The sequence below is a fragment of the Hyalella azteca genome, unplaced genomic scaffold (assembly GCF_000764305.2).
Source record: "Hyalella azteca isolate HAZT.00-mixed unplaced genomic scaffold, Hazt_2.0.2 contig14273, whole genome shotgun sequence".
NCBI classification, from domain to species: domain Eukaryota; kingdom Metazoa; phylum Arthropoda; class Malacostraca; order Amphipoda; family Hyalellidae; genus Hyalella; species Hyalella azteca.
Genome location: NW_025944164.1, coordinates 265,024 through 282,187, shown reverse-complemented (window position 1 = coordinate 282,187; position 17,164 = coordinate 265,024). Strand labels below are relative to the sequence as shown.

The 17,164-nt window shown below is 39.0% G+C and overlaps 1 protein-coding gene across 2 annotated transcripts; it reads left to right on the top strand.

Annotated features, from left to right (window-relative positions):
- The first annotated feature begins 75 nt into the window (after positions 1-75).
- On the top strand, positions 76-15,075 carry LOC108672603 (heterogeneous nuclear ribonucleoprotein U-like protein 1). 2 transcript variants are annotated; one of them, XM_018160301.2, is made up of 14 exons: positions 76-275; positions 3,629-3,937; positions 4,502-4,642; positions 5,268-5,534; positions 5,834-6,141; positions 6,490-6,675; positions 7,016-7,138; positions 7,485-7,607; positions 7,794-7,922; positions 11,444-11,612; positions 12,045-12,227; positions 12,527-12,828; positions 13,206-13,424; positions 13,635-15,075. In XM_018160301.2, exons 1-14 carry the CDS (start codon positions 140-142, stop codon positions 13,875-13,877), a joined length of 2,838 nt encoding a protein of 945 aa, XP_018015790.1. In that variant the 5' UTR covers positions 76-139; the 3' UTR covers positions 13,878-15,075. The 2 variants fall into 2 exon arrangements, with proteins under 2 accessions (XP_018015790.1, XP_047739968.1); XM_047884012.1 differs by having other exon boundaries at positions 12,521-12,828.
- Positions 15,076-17,164: the final 2,089 nt, after the last annotated feature.

Sequence of the window (17,164 nt, the reverse complement as noted above, 5' to 3'; positions counted from 1 at the left end):
GGTAATTCTAGTCTTCTTTAGGTTGAATGTTTGTTGATATCGGTCGACACGGCGTTGTACAACTTTGCCGCCATATTGGATTAGTTCATTGACCTAGCAACTCAGAGTGTTAGACAGTAGTGGCTATACCAATACCACAATGGCCGATATTGTCGATCCTTCAAAACTAAAGGTTGCCGAATTAAGAGCTGAGCTGACTGCTCGTGGCTTGGATAGTAAAGGCAACAAGCCAGTGCTTGTCGAGCGACTGCGAGAAGCTATTGCTGCTGAGCAAGGTACATGTTTTTTTTTTTTCAAATAGTGTTCTTAGTTTATGAAAAATGAAGATGTACGTAATGAAAATGTTAATGTCTGGTTATTTTATCCTAATGTCCTAATTATTAGTAGACTTCAATATAAATACTGATGTGAGTTGTGAGATATTCAATTACCTACTGCCTCAAGTGCCTCTGATCTGTGCCAACTGCCAAGTCCTTGAAGATTAATTATTCATTTGCCAATCATTATTAATGGAAATGAGTTGTATTCGCCAATTTTTTAAACCAGTATAGAATATGTAAAAATTGCCAATTGTCAATTCAAGTAGGTAATAAATAAACAATGCACATCATTTTACAGGCTACAGTGAGTACAGCCTACACTGCTACAGGAATTGAATTTTTTTTGCTTATTTTGAAAATCTTGTAGCCCCAAAGTGACCAATTTTCAATACATTTGGATTTTGGAATCTGGCAGCCTGAGTGGAAAATTGGGCAAAAACCATGCATGAATTGAACAAAACTGTCCATAATTTTGGCTAATTTATTCTATTCCTATAACATTTTCCCAATTTCTTCATCAAAAAGAATAGGGTAAACATACCATATTCCAACACCTTAAGGATGTAGCGAGAAATAAATGCCAGACCATAGTGGCAAACCAGAGATTTTTTTAGAATCAATTAATTTTTAATTTCTTCATTTATTCAAGATTTAAACCAATTTCTTAAGTATGATAATACTGGTATCCATGATACTTTACTGGTCTACTTACAGGACTCAAAAATGAACTTGAATGAGAGTCTAAAAAACTCTCTGCTTTGCCACTATGTGCCAGACTGTAAAGCATGACACAGCATAGGTCGCGGACGCCGGTCGAGGACGCCACGGCATAGGTCGTCTAAGGTCGAGGTGGATGCCACTGAACACCACTGGACACCGGTCACCAATTATGCTTCTCCATAAATCGCGATTTACGATAGATATGGCCGTCGGCCGATGCACCGTATTGATCTACACGCTACGATCATAAGTTCGTAACTACGTGTCGTAGCGCGTAGTTCCGATGGCTGTGAGAGCTACATTTGAGCACCCAAGCATACGCACTTACAGCCACCTGAACTACGCGCTGTAGTGTGCAGTCCCAATGTCTGAGACCCCTCAGGGGGGACTTCTGACGGGTGTCTGTGCTCGTCAGAAGTCCTATGGGATTTCACGCTCCTAGGGGGATTGTTCCTGAGCGCCCCACCGCTGAGCTCGCGGTGTCTGACTGTAGGTCTCAGTTGTGGGGTTAAGTTATTATGTAGGCAGGATTCCTTACATTTCCCTTCTCTGTCTCTCTCGTAGTATTTGAGTGCTTGCGTTGAGAGAGCCTCACGGCAATGACAATGGGTAACAAAGCAGCTTGTGATAAATCATTTTAAATAAAAACTACATCATTAATCTTGTCACTTGAACCAAGCCAACCCAATTCATCCCAACCAAATTCAAACAACCTTTATCTAACTGAACCCAACAGAATCTAACTGAACCCAAGCCAATCTAACTGAACCCAACCCAATGCAACAAAACCCAACCCAATCCAATTCAGCCAAACCCCACCCAATGCAATCCTAACCAATTCAACCCAAACCATTACAACCCAAACCATTACAACCCAAACCATTACAACCCAAACCATTACAACCCAAGCCAATTCAACCCAACTCAATTGATCCCAATTCAAATCAACCCAATCCTTCCCAATGCAATCCAACCCAATTCATCCTAACATCTAACCAAACCCAACCCAATTCTTCCTAACATCTAACCAAACCCAACCCAATTCAACCAAAACCAATGGAACCTAACCCAATTGATCCCAATTCAAATCAACCCAACCTTTCCCTATGCAACCTAGCCCAATTCATCCCAACAAAATTTAACCCAACCCAATCGAACCAAACCCAACCCCATTCGACCAAAACCAATTCAACTCAACCCAATTGATCGCAATTCAAATCAACCAAATCCTTCCCAATGCAACCCAACCCAATTCATCCTAACCATATTTAACCCAACCCAATCTAACCAAAACCAATTCAACCCAATCTAACCAAAACCAATTCAACCCAATCCAATTCAACCCAACCAATTCAAATCAACCCAATTCAATTCAACCAAATTCATCCCCACCTAACTCAATTCAACCAAAATTCAATTAAACTCAACCAAATTAAACCATATTCAACCAAAACCAATTTAACTTGTTCCAACTTGATTCAACCCAATTCAACCACAGCCAACTCAATTAAACCCAACCAAATTCAGCCCTAATCAAGTCATTCCAGCCCAATTCAAGCCAACCTAATTAAGTAAAATTAAATAGACTGAATCATAATGTGTAAGAATGCATTGTGATTTTATTTGATTGCACTAGATTTCATTGCAATGCATTAGAATGCATTAGAACGCATTAAATTGAATTAGGGTATGTTAGATTTCATTAGGTTACATTAGATCGCAGTAGAAAGTGTCAGTTTGAATATAAATGCACTAGATTGTATTAGGTTATCTTAGATTGAATTAGAATGCATTAGGTTACATTAGATTGCCTTAGGCTACATTAGATTGCCTTAGGCTACATTAGATTGTCTTCGGTTGCATTAAATTGCTTTAGAGTGCAATAGATCGCGTTAGGACGCTATAGATCATGTTAGAACGCTATAGACGGCGTTAGAACGCTATAGACCGCGTTAGAATGCTATAGATTGCGTTAGAACACTATAGATTGCGTTAGAACGCAATAGATCGTGTTAGAACACAATAGATCGCGTTAGAACTCTTATAGATTGCGTTAGAACGCAATATATTGCGTTAGAACGCAATAGATCGCGTTATCATAAGCCATCCAAATCCTGATTTAGTTTTCTACCATGCTTGGTGGTGCACTGATTTCTGATACAAATTAGTTAGGTGATATGTCTAGCAGGAGTCTTGGGCCTTATAAATTGTTGGAAAACTGGACTTCTTCATAGAGTAGGTATATGTTCTATGCATTGTGTCTTTAATGTCCCATATTTTTTATAATTTTTAAGAAAAAAAAGTGGAAAGAATATTTAAAAACAAGTAGTGGTAAGGAAGCTCTATGCCAGAATTGGGAAGTATATATTTTCCATGCATGTATATCTTATTTTTGTAGTATTCAGAATTGTTTAGAGTAATGGTACAAGAACTAAGCCAAAATTTCTGTCTTTCCTAACTTGTCACAGCATTAGAATTTATGTCATCAGAAGATCTTCTCAAAGACGAAATATATATTAAATTTTATAATTCAGAAATATAGTGAATAATCAGAAGAATGGTCTAATTGATTGGTATCATTTTTGCAGAAGAAGCTCCAAAAGAAAATGTTGATGACCAAGAACCTGAACCAGAGGAGGAAGTAGAAGATGTAGAGAATGAACAAGATTATGAAGTTGAAGCTCAAGAGACAGAAGAGAATAAGCCTGAAGAAGAGGTTTCTGCAGCCCCAGAAGAGGTCCAAGAAGAAAATGCAGACACAAATAAAGCAGAAGATCCTTCAACCTTTGAGACGGACCAGGAAGAGCAAGTTGATGATACAAGTGGTGACGTCAATGCTTCTGGTGCCACTGAGAAGGCAAAAGATGACTTTGAGGAAGCTCCTGTTGAGCAGCTGGGTATGTCTATGTTATTGGAACAATGTTATTTTTTATTATATTCTCTTTTGCATTATTCATTCTACTACGTGGTAATATAATTTGATTTTGACATCTTCATGCCAGGTTCATCCAAGTTTCACTATTTTGCCATTATTATCTATTTCATGAATTTTTCTCTCTAATATTTGAATAAGTTGGTAAAATTAAGATTAATTTCTCATTTCTGTCATTGCATTTGAAAGGAACAGCCGGAATCGATGTTTCTTTCATATTGTGTTTTTACTGGAACTAAATTACTGTGTATTATCCTCTTGCTCTATTTAGATGAACTATGTCCCTATGTAGTTCTCGGCCTATGCTCCTTATTAAGCCTTGAACAAAAGGCATTAATGGTACTATTCCATGCACATATATTCCTTCTTTTTTCAGGATCTCTTTTTTATTTGCATATTATTTCTTGAGAATATGTTCTTGAATTCTCATAAATGATTGCCATTGCCTGGCAATGTATTATTTCTTGAAAACCTTTGCCTCTATAGTATGTGTTCTATTTTTCTGTATGGTATTCTCACTCTTTTATAGACGATGATGAACTGAAAAAAGAAATATTAGCTGACGAAGAGGAGCAGCTTGAAGAATCTGAGGACAAATCTGCAGTAGATTTGATCAAGGAAGATTTCTTTAATGGTCACACAGAAGAACTGCAGGGACTGGAGGAGGAAGGTAAGTTTTTTTGTAAGTTACATACTATTTAGCGCATTTTCTCATGGAAAAAAAGCACTATGGTGCTCACCATGTCCGTCTGTTTGACCGTCTGTGACTCGCATTTTTGTTGACGAGAAAAAGCGCTCTCTGTCACTCACTGCAGTGAGTACCGAGTTATTCTTTTTAATGCTAAATATGGTAATTGTGGGTAGTGAAATGTATTCAAAGAGATTGTTTGCATACTTTTGTTGCAAATGTTCTTTTTATTAAGGGCATTTAATTCTATTTTTAGTATATGTCTGAAAGAGATTAAATCTTTGTTCATATTCAGATATATAATAGCAAAGATTTTTAAACCATCACATCAGGTCTTGGAACTAGTTCAATGTGAGCAAATTTTTTTGTTCTGATCACATTGAATAATTCAAATGTTCCAGATCACATTGGATAACAGTTTCATCACATTTATACACATTTACAGCCTTACAGGTGATTGTCACTTTCATTAAAAAAATTCATTCAAGGAAAATGGTTTTACCTTCCCTTACATTACTCAATTCAAACTACCACAAAAAAATTTATTCCTTTTTAATGATTTTATGAAGTTGTATATTGCTGACATTGTTTGTACATAATTTGGCAGAAGTTAAAGAAGAGGAACCAGACACAAAGCCCATGGAGACTGGTGCGCAAGAGGATGGCTTGGGCTTGAAGACAGAAGAGGCTGAAGCTGAAGGTGCAGAGGACGAGAGCTGGGACCACAAGAGAGGCAGGAAGCGAGGGGCCTCGCCTGTCAAGACGGAGGAAGAAGACACCAATGCTGCCAAGAAGAGCCGCTCTGACATGGATGTCTGCATTATTTCTGGCCAGGAGGATGCCTTTGATAAATCCCTGCTGGTCTTGGATATGTGTACGTATTTGGTATGCTTGGTTTTTTTTCTGTGGAAGTAGTTTGCATTCATTCGTGACATCCAAGGATATTTTCTCAGGCGTTGTTGATTCAAAAACATCCTCGCGTTGTTGATTCATCAAGTTTAATTGTTTATGCATCTCAGATTAATTATTTTATAGTATAGATTATTTATAAACAATACAAAATCTTGCTTTGTTCGCAAATCTTTCATTCTGTGATATATAACTCTGGAATACCTAAACAAATTTCACTTATTTAGTGAATTCCAGCATTCAAAAAATTAAGATGATTTGCAGACAACTCCGACCTGTCACTGAAGATCGACACAACCACGCGATTGTCAGCCCTGCCAATGTGCGACAAGAGCTTCTGCTACATGTGGCACGGCGTACGGGGCACTTATGGCTTCACAGAAGGCCGTGTCTTCTTTGAAGTAACAATCGTCAGGGACTGCGAGGTGCCACAGCTTGAAGAAAGTGAGCAGCATCCTCATGTGATCAGGGTGGGATGGTCTGTGGATGACTCGACCCTCACTCTTGGCGAGGAGCCCAATGGTTGGGGCTACGGTGGTACAGGCAAAATTTCCACTGACCTCAAGTTTAAGGTGAGCTTCATTTTGCTCAGATGTTAGTGCGGCACATTTAGCCTTTAAGATACAAATTGATTGCATTTGATTAATCATATTCGAGTTTAAGTCAAATTTATGCATTCAGAGATAGTAGAACAAAGACCGACATGGATTTCTACAATTTATGCAGTTAGCAGTTAGGACGTAAGCAGTTGCACTCCAAATAATTCTCTCATTAGAATACATTCATATGAGCAGTGTTATAACATGGCAGTTATCTCATGGGAACAGTGAAGAGCTAGCTATGTTGTGGTCATGGTAATGAATTATTTCATAGGAATTGTGATTAAGAAATGAAATCATTTTGATATGTTTTTTGAACAGGATTATGGAGAGCCGTTCAAAGCAGGTGACATAGTTGGTGCTTATTTGGACCTGGATAGTGAGCCGATGGTGATGTCCTTCACCGTCAACGGCAAGCATCAGGGCATTGCTTATGAGATCCCGCGAGCGGACCTAAATGGGCAGGCTCTCTTTCCACACATCCTTACTAAAAATACTGAATTCAAGGTAGGCTCGCATTCATGCTATAATTTATATTTTTTCTATTGTGACTGTCATAGCATGAACGCTCATGATAGTTAGAGATTTTGTTATACTATTACTCTGTCATACCAATAGAGCTTGCAAAAATGAAGCTTGTAGTTCTCCAACACTCTTGCATCATTAATCATTCTTCTTAACAATTAATCAAGACGAGTAACTGCGCATAAACAAAAATAAAAAGCTCAGGTCATTTTAGAAGAAGGTATGCATATCATTGTTATTATTTCACACAATTCATTATGTATTTATTAAAAAATTTCTGCTTATGTTGATTTATTCATCTATATTAACACGTTTTGTGCAGGTGAATTTCGGCACAGAAGAACCGGCACACACGCCACTGGAGGGCTACACCATTGCAGGGCTGGTGCCTCTAGCAAACAGAATCCAAGCTTCGCAGGGGCCTTCCTCGAGGAGTGATTGTGAGGTGAGAAATCAATTTCTACATTTACTGAAACCTACCCTGAAGCATTTCCCAACGCTATTTCATGTTATATTTAATTTTTTTTCATTTTAAATCCTAAATTATTTTCTTTTTTGTTCTTCCGATTGAATTCCATTCAATACATGTATTTTTCAAGTTCATGTTTGCCTTGATCTTAGCTCAGTTTCACTTCTGGTATTCTGTACCAGCGAGATCACACATTCTAAACCAACAAGTACAGCAGCGCTTCCAGCTGTTTCTTTTTAGACCTTACCAATGAAACTATCATAAAAGTTGTTTTTCTCTAATTATTTTTTGTTTAGCTTTAGATAATTGTGAATGTTTGCAGGTTATTATGATGGTTGGCCTCCCAGCCGCCGGCAAGACCACCTGGGTGCAGAACTACTGCCGTGAGAATCGCCACATGAAGTTCAACGTGCTGGGCAGCAATGACCTCATCGATAAGATGAAGGCATGCCAAATAATTTATTAAATTGTATCAATGCTGATTTAGACTCATAGTCCCTTGTGTTTTACTTATTTTAAAGCTGTACTGAAACATGAGAAATTCTCCAGTCGATTGCTAGATACGACCTAAGTCAATACATTCAAATCAATACATTACCCTGCAAAGGTTGAATCGAAAGTTTGTGTGCAGGTTCAAGGCATGAAGCGTAAGCGTAACTATGCCGGCCGTTGGGACCAGCTCATCAGCGCTTGTACTCGCAGTCTGAACGACCTCCTCCACTTGGCTTATAACAAACATAGGAACTACATCATTGACCAGGTGAAGCTGGCTGCCTTCTTCTCTGTCAGTGTAACACTTGTACTTTTTACTGATTACTTCTGTATTTTACTCATTGCATTTTGTGCGTTGTTGCCAGGCTTCAGAAAATCCTCCAATACCACTATTATCTGAATTTCACATGTGGGAACTACCAGTACAATTGGTTTCTTCAATGAAGTCTGGATTGGTGTCTCGGTGACAAGCTTGAATCGACTACCGGTATCAAGTTCCCCGTTTTCCAATGCTTGTGTAGTTAGAATTGTGAGGGCGATATTTATCGTTGAAAGCTCCTCCTGCATTTAGGATATTCATACAATTAAACATGAATTTTTCATATGTATATATGGCATGAAGTTAAATAGTGACTCGCGGCGGATGAAATTATGCTTCCATATTTACTAAGCATCCTCTATGTCTGACTATGCAGTAAAGCTCGCTCGTCTACCATGGAGTAATCAGTTAAACATCGGATCTGCGGTGCTGAAATGTCCTTGAAATCATGAAATGGTTAGTTGCTATTATGCACTTCAATAAATCTTATTTTCTTCTAAGGCAGTTGAAGCACGTGCATCTTGAGAGATGCTATCGCCATAAAATAAAATGACTATGTGAAGTAACCCTGATCAGCAGGAAACGCGCAATATTACTCATTCATTTGTAGCTGAAACCAAGAAAACGCCACAGTGAGTTAGGTGCATAACTTGCAATCGATGACATTAATGGTTCCATATTGGTGGGACAAGTGCAGGTTTTTTTGATTGTTCGTACTCACGATCACAATTTTTTGATGCTGCGCCAGGAGTGAAATAATCGAACGCGCATAGTTTATTTTACAATAATGCTAAGTTTCCTTGACAAGCATAAAAAATAAACAGTTAGGTACATAGGAACACTGCGGAAAATACGGATCCACAGCTTTGCGTGCCAACTAATTATTATAACTCGCTTTATTATAAGCACTTTCTTGAAGGATCTTTCTCATAAAGTAGATGCCTCTTTAATTCAGCTGGGGAGTGCGTCCTTTTTGAGGAACAATGATTTGTGTTAACGAAGTTTAGTTGATGATTTTTGCGTCAAACGAAATGCAGAGCTGCATCACGTTGCTGGATCCAAAGAGGTACGGTAATTGTGGTTTGTACCTGATATTTCAGCACTTCTGTAATAAAGAAGAGGACCTGTAAGTGTGTATCAAGGTATGTGTCAGCTGACCGGAATTCAGATATTGCTGCACATAAACTACAGGTATGTGGTCATCGGAACAAAAGTACTTTTATCTTCTGTTCCAAAAACGGTGAGTGCGGCAAATATGTTTCTTTTAAAGGGTAGTTTATATATAAACAGGGCTCTGTGTACAGTACTTACATGACAATGATTTTTATGTATGTATATGGTTTTATGAGCGAATATTCTACTTGCTTCTAGCACGACATCATTGACATAACTTCGTCCCAATTTGTGAGGTAAGACTTGCAAATATTGTGCCGCAGTTTCCGCGAAACTTAGTTTTTTTAAGCCACATTCAGTACTGCTGGACTTGGTCGCATTTTTTGTCATTGTTAGCTCCCTCGGTAGCCTCACATATTCTAGAGTATTATGGCCAACATATATAACGAGCTAGTTTACCAACTGGGTTTAGAAGGCAATTGCCAACATGGTGTTATAACGTAATTTTTGTGTCCCGATATGTGCGTATATCTCGGATACACAATGATATTGTAAATGGTATGCATTTGACGCTTATAGTTGCTGCATCATCTCTAATATTTTACCTCCACGTACGTTTTTATAGGTAGTTTAAATGGCTATTAAATTGTGAAACGCAAGTTTTTTATAAAACTCGTATGCAATCGGCTCTCAGTCTCTCCTGTCAGGATTCATTATCAAATGTGGAGACGTGAAATTCATCTAACTGATGCCATTGTTTTATTTACATTATATTGCGCTAAAGATTATAGACCTGAGCACCTCAAGAAGTGCTTAATAATTGTTGGGAACTTTTGCTGACGGAACTGCGACGGAATAACAAATATCCACATATTGCTTAAGCATTTCTTGACGATCGTAAATTACCTGAGCTTTCAATTGTATTTTTTTCTTATGTGAATCCGCCGAATTCTGGAGGACTGTTATAACGGGTGTATGGTTATATGTTCATTTGCTTACGCTAACAATCTTGCTACTGGCTTGACGGCTTCTTGACATCACTGAAGTCATTCATGAATTTTTGATACTCATATTTTTGTGTATTTAAATTAAGAATATTATGTTAAATATCTTTATAGCGAGAGTGATACTTTGTATATTAGCGTTGGGGGCAGCACCTATTTTCCCTGCAGATGTTAATGACTGACTGAAATAAGCTCTCCATTGATTTTTTTGTTATCTTATGCAACAGTTTTTCTGATCTGTTGAATTGCATTGACTCTTCCATGTATTTTCAATTGTATCGTAGTGCGTTGAGACGTACGGTGCATATGCCTGTTTTGTATTACTACAGGATTTAATTAGTCAAATGTAATAACGAGATACTTTGCCGAGCATTATATATTTTTTTCAGGACGTCCACGTTCAAATTTGAATGGACAATACTTACGTGTGGATACATGGATTTATGGTCTTGATATGTGTTCTGCGTAGGCTGAGCGTCTGTGTCATTTCTTATCTGACACTTGTCAACTTGGGTCTATTATTTTTGGCGTTAGGAGACTTGAATGGTTTTCTTGAATCACATTTTCGTTTTTTGCGCATTTGCGTGAAACCGATCAATAAATAGACTTAAGTCTGCAATAAGATGACAATCTAATATAATCGCTGAGGTTTTATGTTTACTTTTTGATGGATGAAGTTTTGAAAATTTGACACAGTGCTCTTGATAGCTCTAATTGATCAAATTTTTGTTCAACTACCTGAAAAATTTTTCCAGAAACGTACTTGTTGAGTTTATGATTATAATTTTAATAGTGGTGAGTCCTCTTCTTCAGTGATACGTAAGTCATGTCCTCGGTCTCCTATTATCGGTAAGGTGATATAACTGGACTGGACTGCCTTCATATACTGAGGCTGCAGGCAAAACCCCTGCAATTGGGCTTTATTATAGTTACTGTCGTGATGCTAGTCTACAACGCCTATGAATTGGTGCCAATTTTTTGCGTACTGTACACAACCCTGGTGTAGGCGTGTTCATTTGAACGGTATTATTCTGATGACCTCTTGGGTGGAATAGGATTTTGTTGTGTGATGGAGGAAGCTCCAAATGAATATAACGCCAAAAAGGCCAATATTGAATTATTCCCTGAATAATCGCACTCCGTGTATCATTCGTCTGCAGGTCTACACGAGCATAATCTTGATGTCGAGAAGGATGTTGATGAGGTATGTATGACTGGAGCAGCAGAGTCCTGCATACTAATTTGACGCATCTCGAGTTCCGCAGACGAGTGATCAACTGCTGGCTCTGAATAGCCCTGCTTCTCTTGGTAAACCTCTCATTGACGGGTGATATTTCTGATGTGTTGCGACAGACCAATGTATACCCGTCGGCTCAGAAGCGTAAAATGCGAGGTTTTGCTGGCTTCAAACGTCGAGCTGTTGTAATATGTCCTTCCGATGAGGACCTCAAGCAGCGCACTCTGAAGCGTGAGAAGGAAGAGGGCAAGGATGTTCCTGATAGTGCAGTGCTAGAGATGAAAGGTAGGTTGTTAGCAGCTAGATTATTCACTTATCGCTGTTCATTAGGCTTCCTCTTGGGAACGCATTATCCTTCTTAACCCTATCGTCTCTTAGTGAAACTCATCTCACTTTCCTTCCACGCAAGTCATCTCTTCCATCACACTTTCATGGTTTTTTGGAGCTTTATGTTGATCACAAATCGCCTTTGTTTCATTCAACTGTTAATGTCATTCAACTTAAACGCATCATCTGTTCTGAGTTTTGATGAACTAATAGTTTCAGAAAATTGCTTTTACTTCCTCCCTATCTTAACATAGTTCACAGAACATTGCTCCTTTCATTTTTCAGCACACTTTTTTCAATAAAAAGTTAGTGGCGATGTGATCAATGTAAAGAACGCCTATTTACATAGAAATTCCAACAATATAGTAATAATTTTGTGTATGTGTGCAGCCAACTTCAAGTTGCCGGAAGTCGGAGAATTCTTCGACTCTGTTGAGTTTGTGGAGCTGTCAGGCGATGAGGCTCAGGCCCTCATAGAGACCTACAACAAAGAAGGCCAGGCTGCCTGCCCCAACAAGGCCAACAACCGCAGTGACGGGGGAGGATATCGCCGAGACTACAATGACCGCCGTGGTGAGCTTTGCGTCGAGATGAACTAAAAGTGATCACTATCCTCTGCGTCGTGTGACGTCACATTAAGCCTAGATGGCTTATATCGAGTTCAGTACTAGTAGACCTTGTGCATTATTGTCCCATAATTCATGCATGATATGCCGTATCATTCTAAAATTTAAATTTTATTCAACCCACAACTGGGCGCATATGATAGCTACTTTTTAGTTTAAAATGGTTTTTGTATGGTAAAAAGCTCACTGAGAGATTGAATTGCTTGAATTTCAACTATCTGAATTTAAATTTTTTCGGAGATGCAGACAACTACCGCAGTGGCAGCTACAACAGCGGTGGTGGCAGCTACAACTATCGTGGGGGTTGGGACCGTGACCGTGATCGTCGTGGTGGTTACGATCGCAGAGAACGAGGGGGTGGGGGTTGGAACCGTAACGGCCGAGACATAACCAGCCGCCTCGGTACCGGAGGAGGTTACAATCGTGACAACCGCTCTGGATCCGGTGGATACAACCGTGATAATCGCGGTAGTTATAACACCCGTGGTGGATACCGTGACAACCGTGGGGGCCGCAGCTACCAGAGTGGTGGAAGTTACAAGGGCTCGGTGAGGATTTGTTATTTTCTCAGAGATTCCGGAAATTTCTTGCCTAAGTGTCAGTTGTAAGATTGTGGACTAGAAATTTAGATGTACGTGCTAACATTATTCCTGTAGAATTATGGTTAATTACTACAAAATAATTTAGTGTAACTGGTGTTTGAATGCATTTTATTTCCTTTATTTGCGTTGTACCGATATACATGTTCGATGACTTCAATCTTTTTTTTTCTTTTCAATCTAGTGTACTGACTGTTTTAGTCTCTTTTCCTCAAGTTCCTCCCGGTGGCATTTCAACCGCATGCTTGTTGCTGGCCGGAAGTGTTTATGGCCTCATTATTTGCCAGATTTAATAAAAAATCTAGAGCAATTTCATTAATCTGCAGGACACAAGCTATCAAGCCGGAGGCTGGAGTCAGAGTTCTCAGTACGGTCAGAGTTACGGTAGCTACCCTCAACAAAGCACAACTTACGGTGGCCAAAGTTACGGCTCAACAGCAGCCGCCGCCACTCCGAGCTACGGTCAGAGCAGTTACGGCTGGAACCAGCAACCTCAGCAGTACTACAGCCAGCCCGCTGCAGGCGCTCAGTCGTACTACTCTCAGGTGAGCCATCTTATATTTTAATTGCTAGTTCTCGTAACGTGTTTTTTGTACAACCATTGAGTTGACCATTTGCTTATCTCCAATTTCTAAGTATCAGTTTGCCCACTCTGCAATCGTTGCCTTGTTACCATGAAAATTTATTATTATGCGCTATTATGGAAGCATTGTACAAACATAATTGTTCTATTATCACCGATACCGTCATCGCAGGGCTACCGAAGCGACACGAGTACTGCAGCTTCGGCCAGCGCTTGGGGCTCCTCAGGTACTGCAGCGAGCGCGTGGGCTCAACCTGCTAGCTCTTGGGGACACGCGGCTTCTGCGCCCACCGCCGCTTCGGCCACGCCATCTGCCGCAGCTCAGGGCGCGTGGGGCACCGCCAGCTACTCACAACCAGCGGCACAGCAGACATGGAGCCAGCAGAGCTACGGCAGCTACTATGGCAGGAAGTAGAATCTACTGTACATCACCGACTGAAGCACGAACGAAGCATCAACTGCCGAGTTCACGACAAGTTGATGATGCTGCAGCAAGTGTCGATTTTGCCTTTGTCAGTCATGCAAGCGATGGATTTCTGAACTTCAAAATGAAGTTGTGTCAGTGCTACACCAGACCTCTGCTCAAATGACGAAATGGCTTTTTATGTATAAGTTCTCTCGGGTATGACCCTTTATATCCCACACCAAATTTATGCTCTAAATATCAATTACATCATGCAGTTGATAAATGATGAAATATGTTCACAAAGTTGAATACCTCCACTTGATGTATAGGCTGTCTTTTTTTTCTTATTTTGATGTGTGTTTCACGGAAGAAGATAATTACGGATTCGATTAATTAGTTTCCATCTCTCAATATGAATTGTATTTGAAATTTTCAAGACTTCTATGGGTCCATACTTGTCAGAACGAATTCACTGGATATCTAATCTTGTGATTTCAAACACAAATGTATTCTCAATGGCGAGCATAAGGTGGAATAGCAGTCTTTTCTTCGTCAGAAAGATTTTTTTTTTTTCTTTTGTCAGAAATGTTACGAGTTCAAATTGGATGATTTTCTATTTCTGTGAGCTAGTTGATTTGGTTGATTATTGTTTATAACTAATTATATGACTCGTTTTAAACCAATACACTACCACATTCTCATTGTTATATTTACACATGTCTTCTTCATTTTTCAACGTTTAACTTGGAAATTCTTTGGCATACCGTTCCTTATACTACGGTTATTCAGCTCAGTTGGTCGAGCTTTTAATTTGTCGCTCTTTAAATGAATTTTGATAACTCAAACGTACCTGGCTAATTGGAAATGTTGCTCAAATCATACTTGATTCTGCCCGTTGGATAGTGTCGGGAGTTTCATTCATTGTGCAACAGTTTATGACTAGACTCCTTGTGTTGAGGAAATAACGAAGAGCGAGTGCTGCTGTACAATTATTCTACGAGTGCAAATTAGCTAAATATCAATTTACCTTAAAGATGACTGTTTGGCGTTTAGTTTTCGGTTGATTGTAATGAATACATTTTGTTGATTTCGTAGTTAGTTCTTGTGTAACTAAACGCTATATTACTGACAACAATTTGCAATTAGGCTATAGGCCGTTTGTAATCCTACAGATGCTTCACTCGAACATAATAAATATGTACTATAATAACTTTTATTATTATCGTTTGGTAAGACGTGATGTTGTATGCATCAAACAGCAGGTTAGCACTCCCCTATTCAAGCAATCAATGATCATCCTAATTAACATGAAAATTGGGTCTAGTTGCCGGTATCATGTTCTTGCAAGAGTGTCTTAGAGAACTCCCTTGGTATTAAAGATACCTCAACATGGTATCATCGTATTTTACCTGCTTCTTCGTCAGTGCCAGCTAATGCATTGTAACGATATATGTTGTTCGCACATTCATGAATATTTCCTAAATTATGAAGAGAATTTCTTTCATTTCAGTCAATGTTTCCTAGCTGTGGAATACTTCAGCCTACCAAGTTACGCTACTCAAAAAAAAAAAACTTTTCGAGCAGCGTCTGGTTGGCTCTCGCATTTTATAAAAATAAATTGTAAAACATAAATAGTTGGGTCAGCCAATGAGGCGTGAAATTCAGATGCAAACGTGTAATCAGCCGCGCTATAAGCAGTGGTGCAATTCGCACCGGAACCGGAAAAATTTATTTACATCACCAAGGCCAAGGAGAAGTGAAAAGACGATTACGGTTTGACTTTATCATTTACTGTTCTTTGGCCCTTTTTTTCTAATGCACTAGAAAAGTCACTCTTTTCTTCTTAGTACTACTGGTTATATGTTATTCTTTTCTTTGGACCTATGGAGATTAAGACTAAACTCTGGTATACCGTGCGTTAAGTGATTCCAACTTACGGCAAATATGAATTGTCTCTTTTCGACCACATCCTTCAGAAGTAGGATTCTTCGATTTGTTTGTGCTGTTTATTTTCTTGATCCGCAAAAAAAAAAAACAGAATCGCTACTTCCTTCTTGATTTAAATTGTTTGAGGTTGGTCCTCAAACATGAAGGGCTGCGTGTTGCTCTTGGAATTTTTTTATAGATTTCATTGACCATGTCGTTAAATACGCCCCAGTTGCACTCCAATAACTTACTAATACAGTAAAGTCCTTTCCTTCCACACATACGTTACCAATTACTATTTAGTTGTGTACGAATCCGCTTTGAACTGTTGCTTGTGTTACGTTGGCAACATCCTGTTGATACCATGCTAAGACGGAGCTATTCGCTATCTGCTCACTCGAACATATGCTGGTGATTTTAGAGCTTTAGTCCATGTCCATTAACAAAAATGGATGCAGAAAAAGCATCGTTACATCTGTTGATTTGCTGTTCTGCAAATTTCCACGTTATGTGCGTCTCGCGACTTCCTAATTCATGCGTTTTTATAGTTTGAAAAAAGTTGAAATTGTTGTTTAATTACGAGTCAACGCAGAATAAGATAATATTTTAACTCTTCGTCCTCCATTTTGGCTTCACAAAGTTAGCTCTTTCGTTGAAGTGGAGGACGAATTTCGTCATAAGAATATTCAATTGTGAAAAATAAGAGGTTTCCACAACTAGAAACGATTCAGTTTGTAACGTATTTGCTTAGAAATGATATAGCAAGAAAATGTGAAAATTACTGTAATTTTGCAAGTTTCTTGCAACGGAAACTTGAATCATTTGCGTCATTGCGCCATCCTGCAGCAGATTGTAAGAGTGGCACAGGAAACTAAACGAACCCAGTTATCTAGAGCTGCCTCAGCTGCACGTAACGCCTTCACAGCTCGTCAAGCACTCCTTAAGAACCCGTCAACTAATTCTCCAATCATACAACATTGAGACCATGATTTGTTGCAACAACTGGAACTTACAATTGCAATGGATTTGCCTCCATGTTCACGACTCGGCTTGTTGAAATTCTCATCTACTTAACGCGTTCATACTGAAACCAACCGCTGCCGTCTATGTGGTAAAAAGAGGATTACATTTTTATTTCAGTACCAAATACGATCTCTTCAGGACGTCATTACGCGAGCTTTAAATAACTTTCATTACACAGGAGACTAAATTACTGAAAGCTAAATTGGCGTGCTACAAAGTGGACTGCAGCATCAAACTAGTGTCAGCTTACTGGACTTCTACTCTTCCGTGCGAACGTTACATTACTCACGATAAACTTCTCAGATCTTGTGATAAAAATATTTTGGTTTGATGAAAAATATGAAATG